We start from the raw sequence: 25,490 nt of genomic DNA on the forward strand, positions 1-25,490 counted from the left end.
GCCTGGTTGCAAGTGAGGGCAGTTGCATATTTCGTAAGCTTGGTGATGGGGGACAATCCCACTAGCAGGACAACGGTTTTTGAAAAATCACGGTGTGAAGCTCTAGCCGACGCCCAAGACCCGAGCTTCAAGTATACGGCCTAGCAACATGTCGTAATGGTTGTTTTTATTTTCATTTTTTAATTTGAATTTTTGGATTGGCCGCCCTATTTTGAGCCTTATCCATTATCATTTTATTTTTTCGCATGTATTGCTGGACGGATATTGGAAAGTCCATGTCACGGGACAGTTTCACTTACCTCTCCCCACTTGGGCATCCTCCTTACCCTATATAAAGGGAGGCATGCTCAAGGAGCCATTTGGAGTTCATTTGGTAATTGAAAAGCTTGAAGTTGTCTTCATCTTGGACTCCCGCCCCCCTCCCATTGGCTGTCATCATTTACAGTTTTCTAGTGTATCCGTGATCGAAGCCACAATGCCAGAGACCGTCAGATTCACCACCGTCGAGCAGAGCCTCCACCGGATGAATGGAAGTCACTACCCCGAAATCCTTCTTGATAGTCATAGCACTTCTTGGAGATTCTTGGAGCCCCCTGCCAAAGAACACCTCGGTTCTTGGTCGCCTGCGGCCCCTTCGCCACCCAACATCACAGCTCTTCAAGCCGCCTCACCTGGCCTATGGACCTGCTTCATCAAGAAACAGGTTCTTGACCTCTACATCGAGTCAACTCTCGCCCTTGTTCTGTCACACATAGAAAGGATGCACTCCGGTACTCTACTGCATCTTGAACGCACACCCAACACCCCGCATGTCTGCACACTGTGTGCCATTGTGTTCTTTCACCTGAGTGCTCTCTACCTGCTCGCCTCAACGCCCAAGCGACGCCGCCCGCCATCGGCCTATAGTTGCCCTCCAGCATGCTTCGCATCAGACATTCGCACGGCAGCTCGTCCACAGGGCCGCGTGTTTCCTCGCGCCCGCGCACTGTTAAACCTGTGGTCACACACATCACACCCCGCAGCCGCGCGCCGCACGCCCACGGGCGGGTGCGTCTATGTATATGCGTGCCTGCGTGCCCACGTGCCTTTCACACCCATGCCTCATGCGCTTTTGCGCCTGTGCGAGCCTAAGTTCCCACCCCCTCATGCATGTGCAACCCTTCCTGCCATCGTTTGCTTCATTCTTCAACACCGTCAATGTGTGTCCTCTCATCTCCACCAAGTGCGTATCTGCAATGCACATCACACCAATTATTATGCGACTTGCTCGGCGTCATCGACCCTCGCCACAAACTTCTGGGTTTTGACCCTTCCAATAACTATCGTTCCCCCTTTACTGATTGCAGTATAGTTATTTCTTTAAGTGTCATCCCTCTATTTGCTCCTCCGCCTAGAGAATTACACAATATTAGGATTGGCCACCATTTATCGAGTGATAGGGATTTCTTCGAGTTTTCAATTAGGATTACTATCAGAAAGGGTTGTGGACGCCCTCAGACACCTTGTTATCCCCCTTATTGTAGGTAATCAAACTGGACAACCGGGTCATCGGGAGCTTGATCACTGCCTAGACCTCTTCGTTCAGTTATTTGATCATCGAATTAGTCAGTGGTTGCGACATATTTCTCAATCAATTGTAACACTTCCGCATCAATTCTTGATTGTTGCATCCATTCTGCCATTTTCCCCTGTGGTGTAATACGACCCGACCGATCCCGGCACTCGTGATACATCATATTGGTCTTCATTGAAAGACACGCATTGTAGACGGAAGTTTGTTGACGTGATGATATGACGCTATCTACCTGAAATATGTTTGAGTCTCTAATTTTGTCTATGATATTATCGAGATGTATCATTATCGCTTTGAGGATAAAAATTTCTTCATTTACTACTGGTGATTTTGATTGGCAAGCAAGGGCGGTAGCCAGCACAAGGGCATGGAGTATCCCTACAAAATCCTTGATATTCAGTCATTCTTTGTCGCACAGATATCTTCAACACATTCACTGCCATGACATCAAGAATATCAATCTTCTCAACACTAGTGACAAACATCTGACACATTGAATTCCACCTAGTCGTGCAATCTAAGGGAATCTTTTTTCTGGTTCGGTAGGTCAAACTGCTTGTACAATAATACGTAGCACTCGTCACGTTGTGTAGACCCACGTATTGCAGTGACAATGTCCCTGAGCCAGAGCATTGCATCGTCCAACATAGATGAACCGAAGTTGTCATTTGTATTGAATTATTCACTGTCATCGGCACCAAGACTATTATCATCCAGTATGACCTTCTACAATGGTGACTTTGCAACCCGTAGTGAGCTCTACTTTGCCTGGACTACAAGTTTAATGACGTGTGCCATGCATAACACATGCCTACCTGTGGTGAAATGAGGATTTAACAACTTCAATTCATTTTATAGAGTAGTAATCATTTTCCTATTATTTGATGAATTGTCAGCGGTCAGTGTGCACACATGAGTAGAAATACATCACAAAAGTGAAAATTACATAGTACAAACTATTATTGATAGCAATGTAATGCATACTTTCAATTTCAATTCAAAGTCTGCCAAAATTTGGAGGACATACATGCTCAAGTTTTCCCTAGTGTGGGGACCTTACAATTGGTGTATCCCAAGCACACGCTCACACAGTTTTCACTCTATGTCCACCTAATGCATAGTCACCCCTAAGAATGCAATGTTATTCTTAGAAATCCACGCATCAAGTGTTAATCATACACGGGCAATATCGGCCATTTTTTGTGTAAATGGTATGTGCTTTTGATTTGATAGCCCGCACTGATGGGATAGATATTTCTTCTTGTGTGATAGAACGAAGAAGTCTTATGAAGTACTTCATCCTAAAAATTGTCCACGGTGAAGCGTACTAGTTCTTCCTTCATATTATGTAGTGTACGACCAATACAATACTGCTTCTTACTACCTTCTGCATCAAAATATCCAGCTACTGACCTCTCCCTTGGAAATCCTTTTAATGGTGCACGCCATCAAGGTTCTTCAACGACGCCGTCCACGCCGCCGGCCACCGCCATCAAGAGCCAGGTGAAGAGATGCTCGATTATCCTGTTTTGATTTTCGTTGTTTTTCCTAATCGCGTTTTGTGTTTTCTCCGATGTTGTCTTGTTTTTGTCGCACTGTGTCACGTCCCATGTCCATCCTTTTATCATTATGGAAAAGGGGCCTTCTTTCCTGCTCCTTTTCCTATTTCATTTATGTTTAAATTCCCTCCCCTCCTATGTGTAATGGGGGCCCCAATTATAAGGGCCCCCAAAGAACCCAATTCTGGTTTGTTGACCCACTAAGGGGAGGGGCCCTTTTGACCTCTTCCCCCGTTATAAGGGAAGAGGGTGGGCGCCCTAGCCGCTTAGACCAGGAAGAACAAGAAGCATCATTTTGTTTGAATTTTCTGGTCTCCCCCTTCTTCAGAGAAGAGATCTCAGAAAGGAGAGGAGAAGAAGAGGAACGAGGAGGGTGGAAGCAACAAGGATTCAACACTGCTTTCAGGTTTTATCCATCCTTGATTCCTAATCATGGGGTGGGATAATTCCCCCATTTTTGGTGAAGATTTGAGTTCCAAACACAAGGGAATGACAGTGTACTCTAGGGGAACTCTTCCGATGCCTCTGATCGCTTTCTCCCTGCAGAAGCAAGAATCGATGATTTCCGAAGTTGTAGAACGAGGACCGCACTCAGTTTGCTGTGGAACGTGATCAATCGCTGGGAAAGAGGACTGAAATCCCCCAGGTATGCATCCTTTGTCGTCTTTATCCGTCGTAACTCAACAGGGTGTGAATTTGTCACTGTCGCTGCTAGTGATTGTGGACGAGTCCACAACCATTGAATTCTGCTGATACTCCATGATTCAGCAGAAATTGCTTCTTTGCTGGTGTTTGGGAAACTCCCACCATGACGAGTGCTGACCAAATTCCATGCTTCCCTTCCGCTCATTGAACAGCTGGCCAACTATTTCGCCCACCGTCTGAAGCTCGATCCCCACCTTTTGCTCCAAGAGACAGCCAAAAGTAGCTACCTTTGCTGGTGATTGGGAAGTGAACGCCTAGATGGAAGCCTGATGGATTCCTGCACCACGGCCTCTGCTCTCTGAACCACTGGTCAAACGCCGAGCGGGACTTGGACTACTAAGGACCCTTTCCTAGATACCACTTGCCATTGTGAACTCAGTCGACCGACACCCCCCCCCCGATAGTCACCATGCTACCGGCCAACTCTCGGTCACAAAGACGGACTGACCGGAGGCTGCTCTGCTCGCCCTAACGCCCACCGAGGTTGGTGCCACATCACTGCTTGGGTCACGCCAACAGGTATCGGTTATCGGCTTGAGCCGTGGATATTGCCGCCCTCGCCTTCCCCTACTCTAACCTTTAAATATAGCTCCAGCCTTACGTTGCATGTCATGCCGTCGTGCTCTCTCCGGCGACCCTCTACCGCACCTGCTCTGATTGTCGTCGACCGTCAACAACACTACACGACGAGCCACCGTCGATGAGGTACGCCGTCCTCTCCCGTCACTCATTTACTTATCTTTTGCAGTATACGTTCATCATGACTCCACAACGCTCGGGCTAGGTCTGTGAGAGAGGATTTTGAGAGGAAAACTATGATATTTCAAGTGTCTTATCGATACGGACGAGTATGTCTGTTACGTGCGAGCCCTACGAATAGATTCTGTTCGGCCGTAGTCACCTTCGTCGCTCCGACGAGGTTCGAGGGGCCGCCGTCGCCATCACCCGGCAACTCGTCCAAGCTTGGAGCTCGGCGCCTCCCTTGAGTCGGAGCCTGCACGTACGACACGTAGGACAATCATCGCATCGTAGTTACATCGACCCATTAGGGTTTTGATCCGTTGGACGACGACACCGTCGACATTCAATACCATCATCCCTTATCAGCACCGAGCCATCATACCCGGTGTTGACCGGACGACGTCCCCAACGACGTCTGGCATCACCTTTCCCCTTGCCCTTTAATGATGCGAACACTTTCCGATAAAACAATTCCACATCTCTCCAAACAGGAGTGCTGCTTAGATATTGGCTGCGGTCTACAATTACACTGCATGTGAATTTATGTCATTCTAGAGACCTGAAGTAACTTAGCACACCACATCTATTAAAGTGAGGATTTTATGTTTTTTTCGTTTGTGCCATTACCATTCGACTCATCCTCCACATGCATTACTTTAAACTTCAGGCCATGGGAGGATTCACCGTCTTTCATCTTAACAGTTATAAGAAAAGTGAGATGGGTAGAGCATCTGCAAAGTGGTCATTTCATGTACTCTTTCCCCAAGGTTTTGTTATCCACGGAGGAAGGGGTAACTCCGTTCTCCATGATGCATATTTTAGGAGGGTAACTATTCCCCCCCTTTCATTCAGTGAGAGAAGAGAAGAGAGTGAGAGTAGAGAAGAGACTAGAAGAGAAGAGAATTGATGGAGGGCCATCCAAGCGAACCAGCGTCCAGCCGCAAGCAACCTCACCGCGCAACCCGAGCCGACGTCAAGGATCCACAATTCAAATACACGGCGTGAGTTATTTTCTTCGTTTATCATGAACCTATGTCGTTTTCGTTTCCTTTTCTCTTTGTTTTCGCGGAACTACCCCACGTGGACTCCGCATTTGTTTTTCTTTCTATGTTGCTTTCTAAACAGATGCCAGCCTTTGTGGCATGGTTAGCCTAAACGCCACCCTAATAGGGCGGATTAGGACATCCCCTCCCCCACCCTATAAGATGGGAGAGGTGCCCTACGCCAAAAAACAGGGAATTTGAAGAAGAAGACAATGGTTTCTTGAGAGTTCCCTCCCTCTCCCCCCCCCTCTTCTCCACCGTCGGCAAACCCCTTCTCCCCTCTCTTCTTCACCGTTGTTGACCCCTCCTTCATCTCTCCTCTCTTCCCCATCGCCAGCGACCCTCTTCTCCCTTCTCTCCTCCATCGTCGTCGACCCTCCTTGACTTCTCCTCCCTCTCTCCATCATCGCCCCCCCCTTCTCCTTTTTCCTTTGATCTGCCCTTCACTCTTCGTACTCCCGCCCCTTCCACGCACTCCCCTCTCCCACCAATCCCTTTCTCCAACCCGCAATCTTTTTCCTTTGATCCTCCCCCCCCCATTTTGCCCACAGAAATCCCACCGAACTTTCCTATACCTGCCCTCTCGCCCCTCTCTCTCACGACCACCTTTAATCTCCTCATTCCCCCCCCCTTCTCTCCATGCTGCGACCTCCTCGCTACTTTTCCACCACCGACCCTTCTCTTTGCCCGCGATCCCACCCCGTCCTCTGAACTCTCGATACATCGTTCAGTTCTTCTCTCCTCGTCCTTCCCTTTCTCCCTCCTCTATACTTTCCCCGTCGTTGGAAGAATTTCCAGGCTTGCGGCGTTCGCTTGGCCCTTGGGCTGTTTCCCCACTACCCCTCCAACGGGAAACCTCTCCGCCGGTGGCTAGAATTACTAAGGAGAAAGAAAGGAGGGGATTGGGGTTCATTCTCCCTTCTCGGAAAATCATCGAGTCCAGGCCGACGCCTGGCAGCGGGGGACCAATTTGCTGCACAGCTAAGTGCTCCCGACAGCCTGGAGCCGGCTTCTGCAAACAAGCGCGAAGTGGTTTCGATTTTCTGATCGGCCTTCAATCATGGTGGAACCGACTTCTCCCCAGGCAGAGTCGCTGGAAATCCCATTCCCCAACCCCGGCCACCGGCTCAGAGCGATCCTCCTCGCCATCTCTGCTAGATTGACCGAAGAATCACGCCAACCAATCCCGCCGTCCCCCTTGCGCAGCTGTTAGTCATCGCGAGTCCTGCCGTCTTTCTCCAGAGCTTCGTGATCGTCGATGAAATTCGGCCTTGGTGGGCGAAGACCGCACCACAGCTAGCAGGGAGCTTACTGGTTGACCCTCCACCGACTGGGTCGTGCTACAACCGCACCCGCAGGAGCTTAATCCATTCAGGTCAGAGCGGCCACTCTTTACCCTAACTTGGTGTTATTTACTTTTCTCCCGTGCCGATTGCATGTGCATCGCCTCTTCCAATAACCTGTGCCTGTTTCTTTCACTTCCCTCACCGTTGTGCCTTTTCCTTCCCTACATCATTAGCCGGGTGGGGTAGTTGATAGGAGGCCCATGGGGGACGGGTAGACATGATCGTTCGGTTCGCTTTGTGCGAATTTGAGTGATTTGTGCGTTGTGTCCGGATTTTCGAACAGAACAAACTCGAAAATGAACATAAATTTGCACAGACCCATGTGCGGTTCACTTTGTGCGAATTGTGCGAATTTTTTTTTGTAAAAAAAAAACCCCCTCGTCGGCCTTCCATCTCCCCGTCTCTACTCTCTCGAGTCTCGACTCCATCCCCCTTCTGGACTTCTCAATTTTTAGGTATTTGTTATCCCCTTGAGCCCTTCTTCTCTCTCCGACCCTCGTCCCTTGCTGCTCTCCCAGCTCCCCCTGTTCGGCTGCGCCCTCCGTCCCTCGTCGGCCAACGATCTCCCCGTCTACCTTCTTGGCTGCTCATTCTGTTCCTCGTCAGCCGTCGCAGTCGGATCTCTCCACAAGGTACACACGCTTCCTCGTCTCCCTCTTCTTCCCCCTCTCCCTCTTCCTCTCCATTCCTATGCCTCTTCCTGTCCATCTTCTTCTTCTTTAGACTTCTCCGTTGTCCCTTCTCCTTCTCCCTCTTCTTCTCCAGTTCTCGGTCTCCCCCTCGCTCAATCACTCTTCTTCCCCGCTCTCCTTCTCTCCCTCTTCTTGTCCAATACTCTGTCTCCACCTCTCTGAATCACTCTTCCGTTGTCCCTTCTCCTCCCTTGTCTTCTCCAAATTATGTGGTATGATGTAAATTAACCAAATTTGTCATGATTCACTCAGACAATCTAAATTATTTTATTAAAAATGCAAACTTCAGAAACTTTTAACTGATCATATATTTCCATCCATTTACATATAGTATCAAATATCACAGATCACTTGATACTTTCCACGTATTAACATGGAGGCACCATTTGATTTCCCTTTTTATTTATTTTTTAGACGCAATATCATGGATCACGTGTGCGGCATAATGTGTTGTTTTATAAGGGAAACAATGGAAATTTTTCACGTCACAGAAATTATTCAATGAAAATATCCCAGATCACGAGTTTATTTTTGGGCTTCTTCTCTGATCCGTTGTCATAATTGTTTTTTTTTATATAATTATTTTAGCACAGATCTCTTCTAGATTAGCTTTTTTCTAGTGATGACAAACATTACAAGTTATTTACGTCCCATTAGTAAGCCTAAAAAATGGATGTGGGTCAAATTTAAGAAACTATCATGTGCGGAATGTGGGCAAATGTGAAGTGTAATAACCTCTCCGCTTCTGCAATGCACTCGACAGGATCACTGTTTCGGGGCGGATTCGGCTGAGAAGCGTTGGGAGCATTTCTGAAGTCATCTGGAATTGGAGCTGCGTAGTTTACGGTAAGTTTTTATTATTGACTTTGATTTTAGTTCGCGCTCATTTGGCTCGGTGTTTCAAAATTCTTTCCTTTTCACTGCACTGAATTCACCATTTCTCTATGTCAACGTATATTCTTGTTTGTCTTGCCGTTTTGCATTCTTTCGGTGATGATGTTTGAGTCTACTTAACAAGGAGTGGTTGCTATATCCTTGATTAAAATTTCAGAGCCATGGTATTTATGTTAGATCCATGAGACAATGATATTTTCGATAAACTAAAGTATCTGTACTGTGTTGCGTAAAATTGGATCACATAATGTTTGGTGATGTTTCCGCTGATTTCTCTCTATGTTTGCCTCCCGATTGATTTATTTGTCTTTCTCGTCATTTTGGATGATCTTATAGCATAAGATGCCTAGAACACATCGATCGAATACCTCTGCTTCGTTCGAGAGCTCTGCGTCGACAGACAGGAGTGTTGGCCACACCCAAAAGAAGAGGAAGAGAAAGAATGAATGGGGTACCCGGATACACTTCACAAAGGTGGCACCTAGGGTTTTCACATGCAATTTATGTACGACTCGGACTAGGGGTCGTGCAATGACAGTAGAGCAAAACAAGTATAGCTGCAATACGGTGCTATCGCGACATTTGTTAAATGTGCACCGTAAAGAGTATAACGAACTTAAGGTTCAAGAAGGGAGCTCTTCCAACCAACCGTCAGTGGAGAACATCTTTGATCGATCAAGTACAGAAAAAATGTACTTCACTGGGCGCACGTTAGAGACGACAAAAGAGGAGTTTGTACGGTTCATATGCCAGGCAGCCGCACCATGGAACATTGTATGCAAGAAATACTTCATACGACTACTGCGATACATCGCACAGGAGGAGATTTCGATCCCATCGACAAGGGCTGTGAAGGAACAGGCTTTCAAGCTTTACACTGAGTTGAAGATTGGTATTCGCGACCGACTAGAGGGTGTTGAAAAAGTGGCCATTACTTAGATTGTTGGACTTCTGCCAATCAAATCTCATGTTTAGGACTCACCGTTCATTGGGTTGACGCAGAATGGAAGATGTGTGAATGTGTCCTCGCTACACGTTAGTTGGAGGGCTCGCATAGTGGGGAGTGCTTGAGCGAGATTGTGTTGGAGGTTTTTGTCGATTTTAAGTTGAGCGCAAAGGTCTTTGCAGTGACGACAGACAATGCGTCGAATAATACAACAATGATGGCGACATTGGAACGAGAGTTGCTCTGTGAACACTCGTTTTACTACAAAGAGACATGTGTTGTGTATTGCGCACGTGATCAACTTAGTTATGCAGGTCAGACTGAAGGCGCTCGATGTCGTCGACGATGGCCCAGAGGTAACCTTCATTGACGTAGTCGACCTCACTAACATCAACAACGTCTGTGATGCAGAGGAGTCGGCTGCCCAAGCAACTTCCTTAAGTGACGTTGTTCGGCGCTTGAGAGAGGTGGTTGTCGCTATACGAGGATTGTTTAAGAAATAGGCAAAATATTTCTCCTACTGCCGACAATTGAATATGTCAAACACAAGGAGGATCCCGATAGATTGCCCTACAAGATGGAGCTCAACTTTCAAAATGCTCCGCGGATGCATTGAGAAGAAATTCATCATTGATATGATGATGTCAAATGTGCTTCGCAAACATTCTTTACTTGACGCAGAGTGGGATCTCATTGAAAAAATTGTCAACTTACTCAAACCGCTACAGCACGGTACCTCTGTCGCTATTCGGAGCAAGTCACTCACGTCAAATGAGGGTATAGTCATTATTAAGGGTCTGATAAGGCACCTTAAGCGTATTAGAGTGGGAATTATGGAGTACTCCATGCTTCTTATTGGAAACGTTGTGTCCGCCAGGCAAAGGAACGCCTTATCTAATGTTTATTCAGCTATGCGAGCGAAGTTAGAGAAATGTCACCTTACTACCACAAAATGAGGCGTTCACTATTGCCTCTCTATTGGACCCATCCATGAAGCTTCGCTTGATTGATCTACATGCGAAGAATGATATACTGTCTGCCATTCGCAATATCATGGAGTCCCATTCGGTATCCAAAAATGTTGGGAGTCGATCCACCGAACGATTTACTATATCAACGATGAGTGATTTCATACAAATGGAGTTAGAAGAACTACTAAACCCCTCTGACCTACCACAAAGAGTTGATCCTATTGAGGAGCTCGACGTATATGCGACGGCCCGCCAGCTTTTGGCACAGAGGTGTTGCATTGGTGGAAGACGACATGTAACATTAAATTTGCATTTTTCATAGTCCTGATTGCATATATGATTAACTTTACTTTCATAACAGGTTAGCTTTCTTGCCCAACGTTAGCGTTGGTTGCAAAGGAGTTCCTAGCTGTACAGGCGACGAGTGCGGAGTGTGAGCATCTATTCTCAGAAGGTCGCCGTGTAATCAACTACAGGCGATCGCGACTCACAATAGAGAGCGTAGAAGTCCTAATGATGTTGAAGTCATGGTACAACAATGAAGATTTGAGAGCGGATGAGGACGAAGACAGTGATGAAGATGATGGGTCATTCGACATTCGTGTCAACGCGTCCTAGAACAGCAAGGTGAGTGTTTCTAACTCATGAACTACCATCTAACAGAAAGTATGCCACGAATCTCAACTATGAATGTCACTGATACATTGACTATTGATGTTCAAGCACAGAATGGTCCACAAAAGTTATTGTTGTTACAACTAAGAATTTTCAGATATCCTCATTTATTTATCCTTTAAATGTTTGTTAAAGTGTGGTCCGCTCTCTTTTAGACTCCCTATTGGTTTCAAGCACAAATATTTGTGCATGTCATCATTCATCACATACACATTATGACGTCTCCCACAAAATGCAGGTACATCCACAACAATGAAGGGCACAGGAACCAGATGTAGAGGTGCCCCACGGAGAAGTGTGTGACTTCTACGACGATGACTGCAAAAGCAACCCCAAGACCTGACTGTTTCTGTCATCATCTCGGACTCCGAACCGGACGGCGATGACGTCAACACACAGAAACAATACAGATGGGGGAATCCTCGAACAGTTTTCCCAATTCAAGAGCAATTTATTGTGACCAACTATGAACGCATGCTTACAGAAATTGTTTCTGTCATGACAAAAGACTTCAACCCTGCGACAAATGCTGAAAGAGTTTTGAATCATGAATGGGATGACAGCAATGATTGATGTTATCAAGAAACACATCCGTCGTTTCGCCTCCCAGCTTTGATGTTCTATCAACTGATTTGGCACTTGGCAGGACATTTTTTGCCTTTCCTAAATGCACTTGGACTTCTCCATATGTAACCTTTTCCTAAATGCACTTGGACATCTTTTAAGTAGTAATTGTCATTGTGCGCCGTTGTGCGTGGACTCATTCATTTTGTCATTTTAACTTCTAGCGAGTAATAACAACTCAAAACAGAACTACTTTAAGCTCAAAAAGTAAAACTCAAAAATGCCACATTTAATTTTATCAATTAAACAAGTGTTGTAGATTAGTAGGATAGTTTAGTAGGGTTCGTTTCTTCGTCAGTTTCCTCATCTTTAGTCATAACTCTCAATTTTTTTAAAAAAAGAAATAATCACTCACTTATAAATTAATAATTCTTCTACCACTAAAATTTCTATTCTTCTTATTGTAAATTTTAATAAAATTTATATTTGCACTTGTCATCTTGGAGATTTTGCCACCATGATAGAAATTAATTCATACCATACTAACCTATCCATATAAATTATTATCCCCCTCTTTTGTATATTAGTTAAATATATAATATCTTAGAATATTTTTAGTTCAGTATACTATCCTCCATACAGAGCAATGTTGTCCCAACTCTGCACAATTTTATGCAATATACAAGCAAAATATGCAATTTTTTCACTTCATGTGCAAATTATGTTTGTTTTGTGCGAATTGTGTTCGTTTTGTGTGAATTTGTTCTTTTGTGCGAATTTGTTCACTTTGTGCGAATTTGTTCCTTTTGTGCGAATTTGTTTGGATTGTGCGAACTGTGAGAATTGTGCGAATTGTTCGGATTGTGCGAATTTGTGTGGATTGTGCGAATTTGTGCGAATTGTGAGAATTTGTTCGAACATCTGTTCTAATTTTCACACACAAAACGAACAGAACAGCGAACAGACCCCTGTGCAGTTTGTTTATGCAAATTTTCTGTTCGTTTTAAACGAACAGAACAGCGAACAGACCCCTGTGCAGTTTGTTTATGCAAATTTTCTGTTCGTTTTAAACGAACAGAACAGAACGACCATGTCTAGGGATGGGGACACTCCGGTAGAGAACTAGTCACCCATGACTAACTTCTAGGTGAAGGCTTCAACCCTGACCGGTTTACTCATCCGCAGACCTCGAGTCACTCGCCGGTATTCGGGGCACCTGTCCCTTACTAGCCCGTCCTAACGAACCAAAAGAGCCAATTCTCATGTTCGTGACGGCCTAGTGTGTTTTGTGATCTCCTGCATCAAGTGCAATCTTCTTGCCATCATCCATTCATTGAAAATAGTTGGCCGAGTTATTGTGTTGCAACACGCACCAATCGATCCCGGCCGTGGGCGTGTTGCATCAAGAATGCCAGAAGTGAGACAAGAGAAGCACGTGAGAGAAGACGAGAGAGAGAGAGAGAGAGAGAAGAGATGAGACAAGAAGAGAAGAAATTGGGAGAAAAGAAGAGAAAACACTAGAAGAGAAGAGGGTGAGAGAAGAGAACATAAAATACTGGAAGAGAAGAGGGTGAGAGAAGAGAACATAAAATACTGGAAGAGAAGGGAGTAAGAGAACATAAGAGAGTGAAAGAGGATAAGAGAAGAGAAGAGAAGAGAGTGAGAGAGGATAAGAGAAGAGAAGAGTGAGAGAAGATAAGCTCGTGAGAGAAGAGAGGGAGAAGAGAAGAGAGTCAGAGAATTGAAGAGAGTAAGAGAAGTGAAGAGAGTGAGAAAAGAGAAGAGAATATAAGTGAGTGAGAGAGGAGAAGAGAAGGAGATAAGAGAAGAGAGTGAGAGAAGAGAAGAGAATATAAGTGAGTGAGAGAGGATAGGAGAAGAGAAGAGAAGGAAAGAAAGAGAGAACAGAAGAGAGTGAGAGAAGAGAAGAGAATGAGATAAGTGAAGAGAGTGAGAGAAGAGAAGGTACTACTAGAAGAGAAGAGTGTCAGAGAAGAGAAGAGAGGAAATTAGTCATCCCGTTGCAGTCGACATATCTGATTTTAATCAGATCTCCTGACTGCAATAGCATTAATGTTGTTTCAGTCCAGAGATCCGATTAAAATCATATCTCTAGACAGGATAAGTGAAGCATTGGTTTGAAGACAAGTACATCAAAGGAATTGAACCATCATTTAGAAAAACCAATTTTAAACTGAAACAATTGCAGGAGGGTGAAAATTCTTACTGATGTAAATTAAACAAAAATGACCCATGAAAAGTTTCAAGAAAAATGCATATTAAATGCACCTGATTAGACCAAGAGAGGTTAGAAATCTTCAGAAATCCACTAACCATTGATCACAAAAAATGCTGAGAAGTCTTCAGTTGAATTATAGAAAAAAAACCATATACATTAAGTTTGACAAGAATGGAAAAATATCTGCAGCTGAACGGTTCAGAACTATCAGGATATCTGCAGCTGAAAAAGATCTAACCTGGTTCAAAACTTCAAGTTTCCAATTGAAATTGGAAACAGAGTTCTCTGAGCTTTAGTGTTTAGAGCTTTGGTCGAGGGAAGCAAAGCTTTAGACCTTCAGTGTTCAGTGTTCACTTCTCCCAGGGAATCAAAGCTCTGGACGCTGCCGCTCAGTCAATGGAAGAGGGAAGAGGGAAGAGGGAAGAGGGAAGTGAGACTCTCGTCACCGCATTTGAAAAAAAATTGCACAGATTTGCACATATGCACTGCACATGCCCATGATCGATGTGCGGACTGCACATTGGACTCTTTTCGCTCCTGTTCCACGAAAGGACCAACCCTATGCAAGAGTGGGTGAGGAGAGAAATAAGCAATAGCCCATATTTCTCCAACTTCTGAATATGATATCTGACAATATAGGAGTTTGGGTTCAAATTTTTAGAGTAGTTCCATCTTTTTAAATAGATGCCCCACATCAAAATAAAAAGGACACGCTTGGATTTTTACACCTAATTATGTTTAACGAATGCTTTGTTCATTGAAAACCTCACTTGGGTCCATCGTTGGTTCTAAAGAGTTATATATTGAAAGAGAAGTGATATGTTCAAGTGTAGTGAAGGAAAAGAACAACTTGGCCTTTAGGCACATGATGACAAGATTAGTGTGATCTATCTTTTTTGTATCAGTTCTTTATCATTTTCCTTGGTTTTTGTCCCTGAGAGTAGCCTAGGCTTTTCGTCTTCCCCACACTACAATTGACTTTACGCCTTCAAGTCACATTCCTGCTTCCATACCTACTCCCATCAACGGCGGTAAGACCACAACTTACCCCACTATATGACATTCCCGCAGAAATCATCCATAGTAAAACCTGATTGTCCATGCTCAACATCCACAGTACCCTATGGTTTGTGCACTCATTCAACACACATTATGCACACTCTCCATGATCCAATGTAAGTTGACTTTACCTAAATGCTCATTTTAGGAATTTGAATTAGACTTAATTTATAAATTCCCACAATAAAATTAGATAAAATTCCCAAAATTACCATAAATTTTGGATAAATTAGTTTAATAAGATAAATAGTTTCTCACCTTCCTATACTTATTTTAAATTAATTTTAAGTTTTATTTTATTAAATTTGGAGAAATAATTCGGTGAACTAATCCATCTGAATCCTTGAATAGTATTATACTAAAATGTTAATCAGGTTGATTCATGTCATAGTAGTGTAAGTTGTCCTTAGAGCTACGACAACAAAAACATCTTGTGGATGGAGGATCGTATTATGACTATGACCTATGAGTTTATATTCATGGAATTCAAACCGATCTTAGTCAGATGTAGCAAGAAGTTTACGAAGGTTTTTGAGTGGTTAGGATGAGATGATCCTCCCTTGGTAAAGAGTAGACATCTCATGGTAGGAATGCAATAAAGTTGTTGAACAATGTAACATGCCAGTAAAGTTGTTGACTATTTGGTGAAAGATTGGTCGTCATCAAATTCCTTTGTAATTTATCTTTATTCTCTTCGTGGTGGAAAACACATGCCGGTCAGCATATAGAGAGACAGAGAGAGAGAGAGAGAGAGAGAGTTCCTGCTCCATTTCTTAGTTATTCTCATGCCCAAAAAAATTTGTCACTTCTGAGAACCTTGATACATAATTGGGTGACCTATTTAGTGAAAGATTCATTCTCATTGAATTCCTTATTAACTTCTCTTTATTCTGATTGTGGTGGAAAAGACATGTTGCTCAACAAAAAGAAGGAAAAATAGTGAGAGCTTCCCCTACATATACATGTTGCTTGAGAAATTATAATGTCACACCCCATATTATCCCATTAGTAGAAACAGATGAGAAAGGTGCAGAGGAGAAATCTCTTACCACTACATTTCATATTTGATGTTTTCACATCCAAACATGAGCTAGTTATCTTGATATTTGATGTCTAGAAGAGTGTTGAATCTGTTAGCAATGAAAAGAAATTATTCTCTACATTATTTCTCATGCAAAACCACATGCAACAATTCCTTCACACTAAATTTCCATCATATGAAGTCATCATAAGATTAACATGCTACAACTAAATTGCATCATGTATTTTTCATGAAATTAACAAAGAGTAGTACGAAATACTGCGATGAAGATAACAAAATCCAGACAATCAAGCGTATGTTTAAAATGAGAATCAAGGAAACATAGGAAGATATTTAATGGCAAAAGATACACTAGAGGGAATCCGGTAAGATTTCCCATCCGCCTAAGTCCTCATGAACAATTGACAACAGTTGATTTTACCTCTTTTTTATGCCTTCTCCGGTAGCGTCTCAAGTAGAATGTATCATGGCAATATTACACCCTAATTACAACATTCTAAGATGTTTCAATTTGCATGACAAGAGGCAAAAAAAAGATGGGAATGGATCCAGAAGAGAGAGTGACTGGTATCTGCCATTACAGCTGAGAGTTTTCTCTCAATTGGTATTGCAAAACCCTGAGATGAGATTCTCTCAAACTAAAAAATTCTCTTCATAGATGAAGTTTCTCCAAGAAATTATTAGGTACACCCGATAAGTATACCATTCAACATTAAGTTAATCTACTTCAATTGTAAATTTGCCTGAGGATGCATAAAAACATATGAGAATGCCTGCAAAATAGAGAGAGATTGAGAGTGAGAGTGTGAGAGAAATATGAAAAGCTGGCTTTCACTGGGTCTTCTTATCCTCCAGAGTGGATGTTGAGGCCTTGTCTTCGTCCTCGCCACCAAATCCAAACTCGTTCACACGCTTCTTGTCAACTGGGTAGATCCACCTCTGATATAAATATATCAGGAAAATAACATCTGTGCGACATTCCAAAAAACTTAATCAGCCATCAGAATAAGTGGAATTTTGACAGATTAGTAATTAAAAAGACAGGTTTTTAAGTCTCAGACTCACCGTCACGGAAGACGGAGAGACGGTGCAGCAAGGGCATCTTGATGACAAAAGCAAACAGATCGTCGACGATTGTGTTCAGGAATTTGTAAGTCATCTGCCTCCAGGGGAGATGTGCCACAGACCTGAGCTTGTAGTTTATGAACAGTTGGGGGCACATCATGATAAACCCTGAAAAATTCAGCTCAATCATTGTCAGTAGTCACACATATTCATACATACGCATTTACTTCATACAGATGAACAAATGTGTATTCAGACACAAATACCTACACACATTTCTATACAATTTACATAACATATACATACATTTGTATGCATTCACACATGGAAAAGTCAAGGGAGCCGAAAGGAGCATACCAATATACGTAAATAAGAATAGACATCATATGCATATGCATATGCATATGCACATACATATGTATTTACATATGCCCGTCTCGGCACATAGCGATATAAATACAATCATACACAAATACAGATATAAACATACACCAAAACATATGCTCGTTTACAAATAGATATACATGATATATGTATACGAATATACATATTCATGTCCATCGTTTACAAATATATACCCGCATACATAAACACATGCAGGTATAAATACAAATACATAATTATATACAGTTACAAATACATACACTATACATTTACAAATAGATAAACAAGCACATACATGTATACAAATATATAAATAGCTGTCCATAAATATATATTTGCACACACACATCTGCAGATGCATTCGCACATGGGAAAGTCAATTAGGACATGGAGAGCATACCAAACATGTAGACGCAGCTGGTCAGAGAGGAGAGAATCCACGAGTACCAGCTCTTGTGTTGTTCATACATAAGAGAGTACACAGAGGAACAAGCTGCGAGGAAGAAGAGGACGTAGGATAGATATTTCATCGCCAGATCATCGTATTCTTTCGTTTTATTCCTCGTGTATGTCTCACGATCCCGGAATCTCAGCATGGGAATCCTCCCAGTTCTGTCAACCTATGCAAGAAAATAATGATAATTATTTACAGAATCATACATCTAGTATGTAATGTAATCTATGAAAGAACACGATGATAAATATACAAAGAATCATTAGTCTACCTCAATATGCATAGCTTTTCCAATCTTCCAGAACTCAATGCAGCAACCAACGCCGGAACTAGCAAGAATCATCCAAGAGGTATCGTTGTCCAGGAGATAGAGGAAAACAATGAACTGGCAAATGAAGTTGACAACGACAGATTTTGCTGATAGGCCCTCCATAGACTTGTTCTTATTCCAGAATTGGATATCTGTACAATATTAATACGGGGGATGCAGATTTACTAAGATGCAACCGTTCTTTATTTGATAAAAGATAAAGCAATTGAGAAAGGGTTTTACCGTTTTTAAAAGCCAGGAAATCAAAAACTGAATGGAGCATGGATACCACCATCGTCACCCCGAGGAGATAAGGGTTTCCTTCCAAAAATACCCTCTGAAACAGCATTTGATTCACGTAAATGAAAATCATGGGAGTTCTACAAACAATAAATATATTTAACTACCTTAAGCTCATCAGCCTCGCCCTCAATCATACTGCCATAGCTACGATGGATCTGGAAAGACTGATCGATTTGAAGATAAAACTGCCACCTGGTCAAGCTAATGGGTCCCACTTCTAGATTGAGAGGCAGTTCTGTGACAGACTCATTAAGAGGAGTGAGCTTGTCTCTAAGCAGCCAAAACTCATTCCAGTAGATTGTCGGGTAATAGTCTTCAGTTTTTGGGTCGATGTACAAAACTAGAAATCCAGAGTCAAGGGAAAAAAACAGTGCTCACCTAAGAATATAACTGCCAAAATTTTTCCGAGACACCAACTATAGTTTAGCGTAAACATTAAGAAAGAGAAAAAAAAGCACGGAATTTTTGGTGTTCTTTAATATTTTAATCCCATTATTCCGCAGAAATAGGAACGAAAAATATATAGCCGACCGTCTGCACCATGTACTAGCGTACAAGAACTGCCGCTTGAACTTAACAATCTTTCATACTTATGAACAGGATATTGTGCATATTCAGCTGTGGACTCCTCTCACAGTTCAGTTGACCATATTAATTAAGATAAAAGGGCTAATTGAACCATCATGACCACCGTTTCCATGAGCTCAGTCATACTCCATGAACCGGGGGAAAACATAAACTATTCAAAAGTGAACAAAAAAACACATCATGTTAGTGATTAGGAAAGGAAGATAAACAGGAAAAGTTGTCATCAATCAAGAAAGAGGAACATGGACAATAAAAACTGTTAGATTGTAGGGTTCGAATGTCTTTCCCTAGTTTCTCAGGGGTTTTTTTGTAAAAGTGTAAAACTCTATCTCCCTATTTAAGGCAGATAGAACATGAATGACATTAAGCAATTCCACTTATTTTTCTAGGTTTTTCATTCCCCCGCTCCCAGGGCGGCGGGACTCATTCTCTCCTCCGATCAGCCAAGAGTTGACAAAAACATTTCAAATGTAGTATAGGATACAGTCCTTGACGTTAGGCGGAATGGCATTTTTGGGATACCTGCAGAAAGAAAAAGGAACTAGCTCAGAAAGGCCATATGAAACATCAAAAATCAGATGGGAGGCGAAACGAAAAGAGTTATGACCAATTAAACATAGGAGGGCCCTTTTAGTAACAAAACTATATTATTGGTTTGGCACCAAGGATGCCTTAACCTTTAAAGGTCTGATGTGAGTCTATAAATTGATGAATTGAGAATCAAGGAAGAGGAATCAGAGGGTTTTGGGTTTCATCAAACAAGAGAAACATAAAAATTAATCAGGATTATAAAGTAGCAACGGATACAATTTTGTGTTATTTAGATAACATATAAAGTTGATGAAAACAATCTATCTTTGAGTCTGCATCAAAGATACTTGAAGGAAAGACAAGAATACTGAATTTTTTTAACGAATGAAGAAAACCAAAGGTCAATCATAATGAGTTGCAGAAAATAGTAAGATGTTTCATGCCGATTTTGATCGCCAGAGGTCATATCTAGTCAACTATTAATTCCTTCAAACTAATGAATGATAGATTGTTCCACTTTATTAGAGATCTGGATACCTCGTAAAATCTTCTACTAAGTTGATTGTGACATTGGGTTTCCAGTAAGAAACCCATTCCCAAGCATCAACATTTGCATCTTCTTGCTTCTCACTTTTGGACTGCAGCATATAAACGCAAATTTAAAAGTTAATGACAACCATGTGATTTTTTTTTTTGAACAATAACAACCATGTGATTATCTGAAATAGAATGCGCAAAAACAAGAAATCGATAATCAAATAGCCAACTGTGGTCTTTGGCCTATAAAAAAATAATTTATCAATAATCAGTATCAGTAATATCGCATCACATGTCGCGTTAAGAGAACCAGGAGAGGATGGAAAATCAGAAGACTTCTAGCCAGCAAAATATGGGAATAGATGTTTGTCTGATGAAAAATACAATATCCCAGGTAAATTTCGTTTATTGTTGCTTGTGCATCACACGACAAATTTACGTTGCCATTCAAATCATAGTTGTCCATGGAGATGAATTCCTCTATGTTGTTTTGCCTCAATCAACTTACTCCATAAGAAGAAAAGAAAGAGGAGATAAATCAGGATTCACATTAGATGAACGTGTTATTCAGTTTTCTTAATTCCATCATTTTTATTCTTTAACTGGCGAACACATATAGCTTACCCGTTTTCTTTCCCCTCACGTAAGTACTTCGGCGAGTGACGCCCAATTATTTGTAAATGGTTAATTAGACCTGTTTAGCTCGAGAAGTAGAAGATAACTTTCTGGGCTAAACTCTAAAAGTTAGAAAGGGATGTTGGGCAGAGCTGAATGAGAACTTGATCTATGGCACAAGGTCCTGTGGGGAGTGGAAATAAGGGACTTCAATGAAGGGAAGAACAAAATAAACGGAAAAGATCCCAATTAAGTTGCATCTTATCACCCTGTATCCCAATCCATCTTATTTCATTTTTCTCATGGCATTTTTGTAAAAAACAGAAACTTGGGTTTCAAGGAATGACATACAACCTCAGTATTGATAATGAAGTCAATAAATTAGCCGAAGCCCATCAAGACAAACAGAATGGAAAACAATATCTCGTAAAAATAAGGACTCGTCTTGCTGTTAATATTTTTTTTTCTCTACATAAATAACGGATAATCAAACCTTTGACGCTGAATCATCTTCAGTTTCCTTCGCATTCCCGAGCAAGCTACGTTTTTTCCCAGATTTGGATCTACGCAAGTACGTCACAACAGCTGAAAATACACATATGAGTGAACACTGACTTTGTGAAAATGAGTTATCGCAAAATGAAAGTGCATGAAAAAAATGGGGTTAGGGTTTAAGGTTAAGAGTCAAGCGTTGGGGTTAAAGTTTCATGTTCAGGATTTTGGGATTAGGGTTTAAGGTTTTAAGTAAAAGTGAGAGGGTTTAAATTTAAGTTAAGACTTTACAATTAACAGGTTATGTTTAGGGTTTCTCAAACGTAATCACTTACGGTGAGACCTCCCAAATGCATAGAGCGGTTGATATTCAGGATCACTTGGATCTGGACTATATCCAGACCGGGCAAAGAAAACGTGGGCATAAAGACTACCATTATTCTTCAGTGCCTGAAACAAGTCAAAAACTAATAAACCATTGAGAAATAATAAATAAATTTTAAAATCTTTGAGTAATGACTGCATCAAAAATTAACCATTTACCTCTGTCGGGTGGTATTTTAAATGGCGATTTCTGGTAGCAGTTGGTCCCCAAACTGCGTAGGGAATGCTAGACTCGTGCCAAACAAGTGCCTCCTCATTACCAAAGTCATTGAACTTCTCACTCTCCGAAAGATAAACCCACATATCCTGGTCAAGATGTAACAGAAAATCGTTGATTCTAGAACGAATATAAAAGTTTAATAAAAGCGATGGACAGACGCATCGGGAAAACTCTTTAAAAATGAATTATTTAATTGATACACTTAACCAATGAATCTCTATGAGACTCCGATGGTGTATTCGAGGCAGTTATTTGACGACGGAGAGTGTTTCAGTTTTCTATTCCAAAGACAGAAAACGCATTCTATTCTGTTTCAAATAAATTTTATGTGATTTTATTTTCTTCCGAATCATCTGCTTCAAGCGTTTTGTGGTCTCATTTCTTCTGCAAAACAGTAACAGATTTTAAGAGAGGCAACATACTTTGTCGTAGCTAGATTTTTTCATTATTAGTTTAAGAAGATCCCAGGAACCACAGATCGAGAAAAGTATAGAAATAGTTCTGAATTCGATTTACACACGGCGATAACAAAGCTCCACCAAAATATAGTTCTTTGAAAATCAGATCATCAGTAAAATTAGTTGCAAGGCTAATTTAGAGAGTAAACAGACCGTATGCCGCTCCTACAACATAATTTCAGTCAGTATGCCGCTCGATTTTTAACTAAGAAAAATCCATATTAAATTATAATTTTAAACCCCCTAGCTTTCAACATCTATCAATTGGTATCATCAGTAGCCTCGGTAAACCCCCTTCACTCATTCGACAGTATTGCATCAAGTTCAATCACAAGAGCATTTTCCCTAGAAGAAGCACAACGTAAATTCCACAATTAAACTGATTTAACAAATCGAGAAGCACGATAAAACCATCGACCGCACAAAAAAAAATCATCAAATCATTATTTTTACGTCAACCAAAATAAACTAGATAATACCTAAAATTTTACACAATTACTACGGTCACGGGTCAGCGATCCCGCCCAAAGGGAGAAGCCCAAAGCTAGTTCAAAAATTAATTGGAACCACGAGATTCAAATAACCCTTCTGCAAATTATAAAAGCAAAGAAAAAGGGCAGCGGGATCGAGCCAAGCGGATCCTAACCAGAGAATCCCCCTTTTGGAAGAGATTGGAGATAAGCTGAGAGGGTTCGACGGGCTTTTTAGGAGCGAAGAACTTCATGGCGAAGTACCAGAACACCGCCATCCGAATGATTCCACTCAGAGACTGCCCAACACCGCCTCCTTGCCCTTGCTGACGCTGACCCTCGGGAGGAGGTCTCCCCGCCGGCTCTGCCATCGCTACTCCGAATCGAGTTCTGGGATCCGATCCCAAGCTTCGATCGGGAGAAATTGAAGGGCGGTCCTAGATATTTGCCAAGCTGTGATTTTTCAGTATATAGCAGTTGCAAAATGCAATGGTGGGTTTATGCCAGGCCCATAGTATCAATGTACCCTTTGCCCAAAAAAATAGCATAAATCATGCCTCCCAAAAATTTGCCACTGACCTTAGGGATCAGCACGCGTCATCGATCACGTCACACATTGCTGTGACGGAAACGTGATGGATGACGTGACGGATGACGTGATCGATGACGGTTTTAAGTGTCCATGACGGTGATGAATGACAAAGTGGTCGTGAGAGGGACGTAACGGTGACGGGGTGCCCCAGACGTGTGACGTGACGGAACGGCCGTCATGGATGATGGCCATGATGGAATTTTTGAAAAGTTAAAACGGACAGAAAATACATAAAAATCATTATCTTTAAGCTGTCCAATGACTGAGATTTAGCCACATGACATCGCCATTTCGATTTCTTGGCACTTTGCACAGAAGTCCATGTATTTTTTTGCGCGCGCAAACCGACGCCGCCTATAAATAGTTGGAGATATACCCCTCCAATTCTCTGTCCTCCAAATAGGGTTTTATTCACGTCACCTGTGACAGTTACGCCGTCACAGTGATGGGGACGTGACGGGACACCCTACGGAGGGACACGCGACGGGAACGTGACGGTTTTTTTTGCATATGCTGGGATGCATAATGGGACGGTGATGTGACGAAAGTTTCATCGCGTCACCGTTCGTCATGTTTCATCATCTGTTCCGTCATGTCTGGGGCATCACGTCCCGGGCATGCAGTCCCCTATCCACTGTATTAAAAAATATCAAACCATTGATATTATTTTATGTGAGAAGGTTTCAAATGGTAGCCTTCCAAAGACCATATATCTGGCCCAACATCTACTCCTGGACTATGGTATTGATGTTGATTTATTTACATAGCTAAGAATCCAAATAACTATACTTAAAAGCGTAAATTATGTAAAATGTGGGGAATGAATTTCAAGTTGAGATAGCAAATTCTGCAAAATGTACTGTCACTTCCAGTTAAAAAAAAGTTGGATAAAGGGCTGATAAGAATACTAAGTGAGATATCATATGATTATCCTTGGCCAGACTGGTACAGTTGTTGGTATGCGGCATGGTTTAGAGGGAAAAGGATATATTTTCCTCGTGACGTTGTATCCTTTGTGTTTAGGATCTGGATATGTGGATGTCACTGGGATAAGGAACAGCTCTCCATTGTTAAATAAGAAAATGAGAATGTTATTTATGCCCTGGAATGCATTCAATCAATATATCGAATGTATTATAATAATACACTAACAGAGCAAGATAGTCAGTGTTGTGATGTCGTTCTTTGTAAAAACCACCTATAAACTTGTTTCCTATATATCCAGGTTGATTGGAAGAAAGTGAGATTATGAGATCCTTCACGCCCATCCTTGGTGTCATGGGTGTTTGAGAAGAGGCAACAAAGAAGAGGGGGAGCTCACTTGCACTCGCAAATCTATGTGATCATGGTAGAACCTTAGGATCAACAATAAGCATCATCTCTTTACATTGGTTATTTTCATCATAAAAATTAGTGTACATCCATCTCATTGTCTCATCATAGCATCACATCTATATAGAGGGAATATGATTTTTTTTCTTTTTTCTTTTTTTTTAATATTATAGATTGAACTAAGGAAAAGACTTCCCTCTTGCGCGCATATTTGTGGGGCCTCCATGGGTCTTTGTGTGCTCTGTGTGCTCCCTAGTGGGCTTGTTGGGGTTGCTGTCGGGTCGCATCACCTCTAGCTGGCTGGAGGTGGGCTTGAGCACCCTGCGTTTGCCCACCGATGGCCAGCTCACACGCTGTTGCGCCCTTGCCGAGCCCTAGTTGCCGCCTAAAACATTTTTTTATTCTTATACATATCCTTTCTTCCTTCATATTCTCTCTTTTATTTGTTTCTTCAAATTTAACCTCTTCCCTGCAAAAGCATAGATTGGCATACTAAAAGGAGCATCAATCTCATGAATGCTAACAATGTTTAAAACCCATTTTTAGTGATAAATAGTTGGACTAGTAAAATATGTTAAAATTAGATTCAAATGCATTTTTTTATCACTTTCTCCATTTAGTGTATAAAATGAAAATTCTTGTAAAGTTTAAGATAATACAAATAAAATGATCCCCAAATGACTTTAAAATGTGTATAATTTCATGC

At 41.9% G+C, this 25,490-nt stretch overlaps 2 protein-coding genes across 2 annotated transcripts; one reads left to right on the forward strand and one right to left on the reverse strand.

Moving 5' to 3' along the window:
- Nucleotides 1-343: 343 nt before the first annotated feature.
- On the forward strand, nt 344-11,894 carry LOC144706004 (uncharacterized). The gene is made up of 4 exons (XM_078578888.1): nt 344-770; nt 5,847-6,996; nt 8,423-8,505; nt 11,384-11,894. Exons 1-2 carry the CDS (start codon nt 344-346, stop codon nt 6,782-6,784), a joined length of 1,365 nt encoding a protein of 454 aa, XP_078435014.1. The 3' UTR covers nt 6,785-6,996; nt 8,423-8,505; nt 11,384-11,894.
- Nucleotides 11,895-16,677: 4,783 nt separating this feature from the next.
- LOC144705303 (Transmembrane CLPTM1 family protein) lies at nt 16,678-23,311 on the reverse strand. The gene is made up of 12 exons (XM_078577907.1): nt 23,037-23,311; nt 21,872-22,018; nt 21,664-21,778; nt 21,330-21,421; nt 20,222-20,322; nt 19,638-19,675; nt 18,670-18,905; nt 18,506-18,599; nt 18,224-18,414; nt 17,899-18,118; nt 17,115-17,282; nt 16,678-17,017 (listed from the first exon to the last, which is right to left on the reverse strand). The coding sequence occupies exons 1-12, from the start codon at nt 23,229-23,231 to the stop codon at nt 16,881-16,883; spliced, it is 1,734 nt and encodes a 577-aa protein (XP_078434033.1). The 5' UTR covers nt 23,232-23,311; the 3' UTR covers nt 16,678-16,880.
- Between the last annotated feature and the right edge of the window lie 2,179 nt (nt 23,312-25,490).

Source organism: Wolffia australiana, chromosome 7 (assembly GCF_029677425.1).
Source record: "Wolffia australiana isolate 7733 chromosome 7, ASM2967742v1".
Lineage (NCBI taxonomy): Eukaryota > Viridiplantae > Streptophyta > Magnoliopsida > Alismatales > Araceae > Wolffia > Wolffia australiana.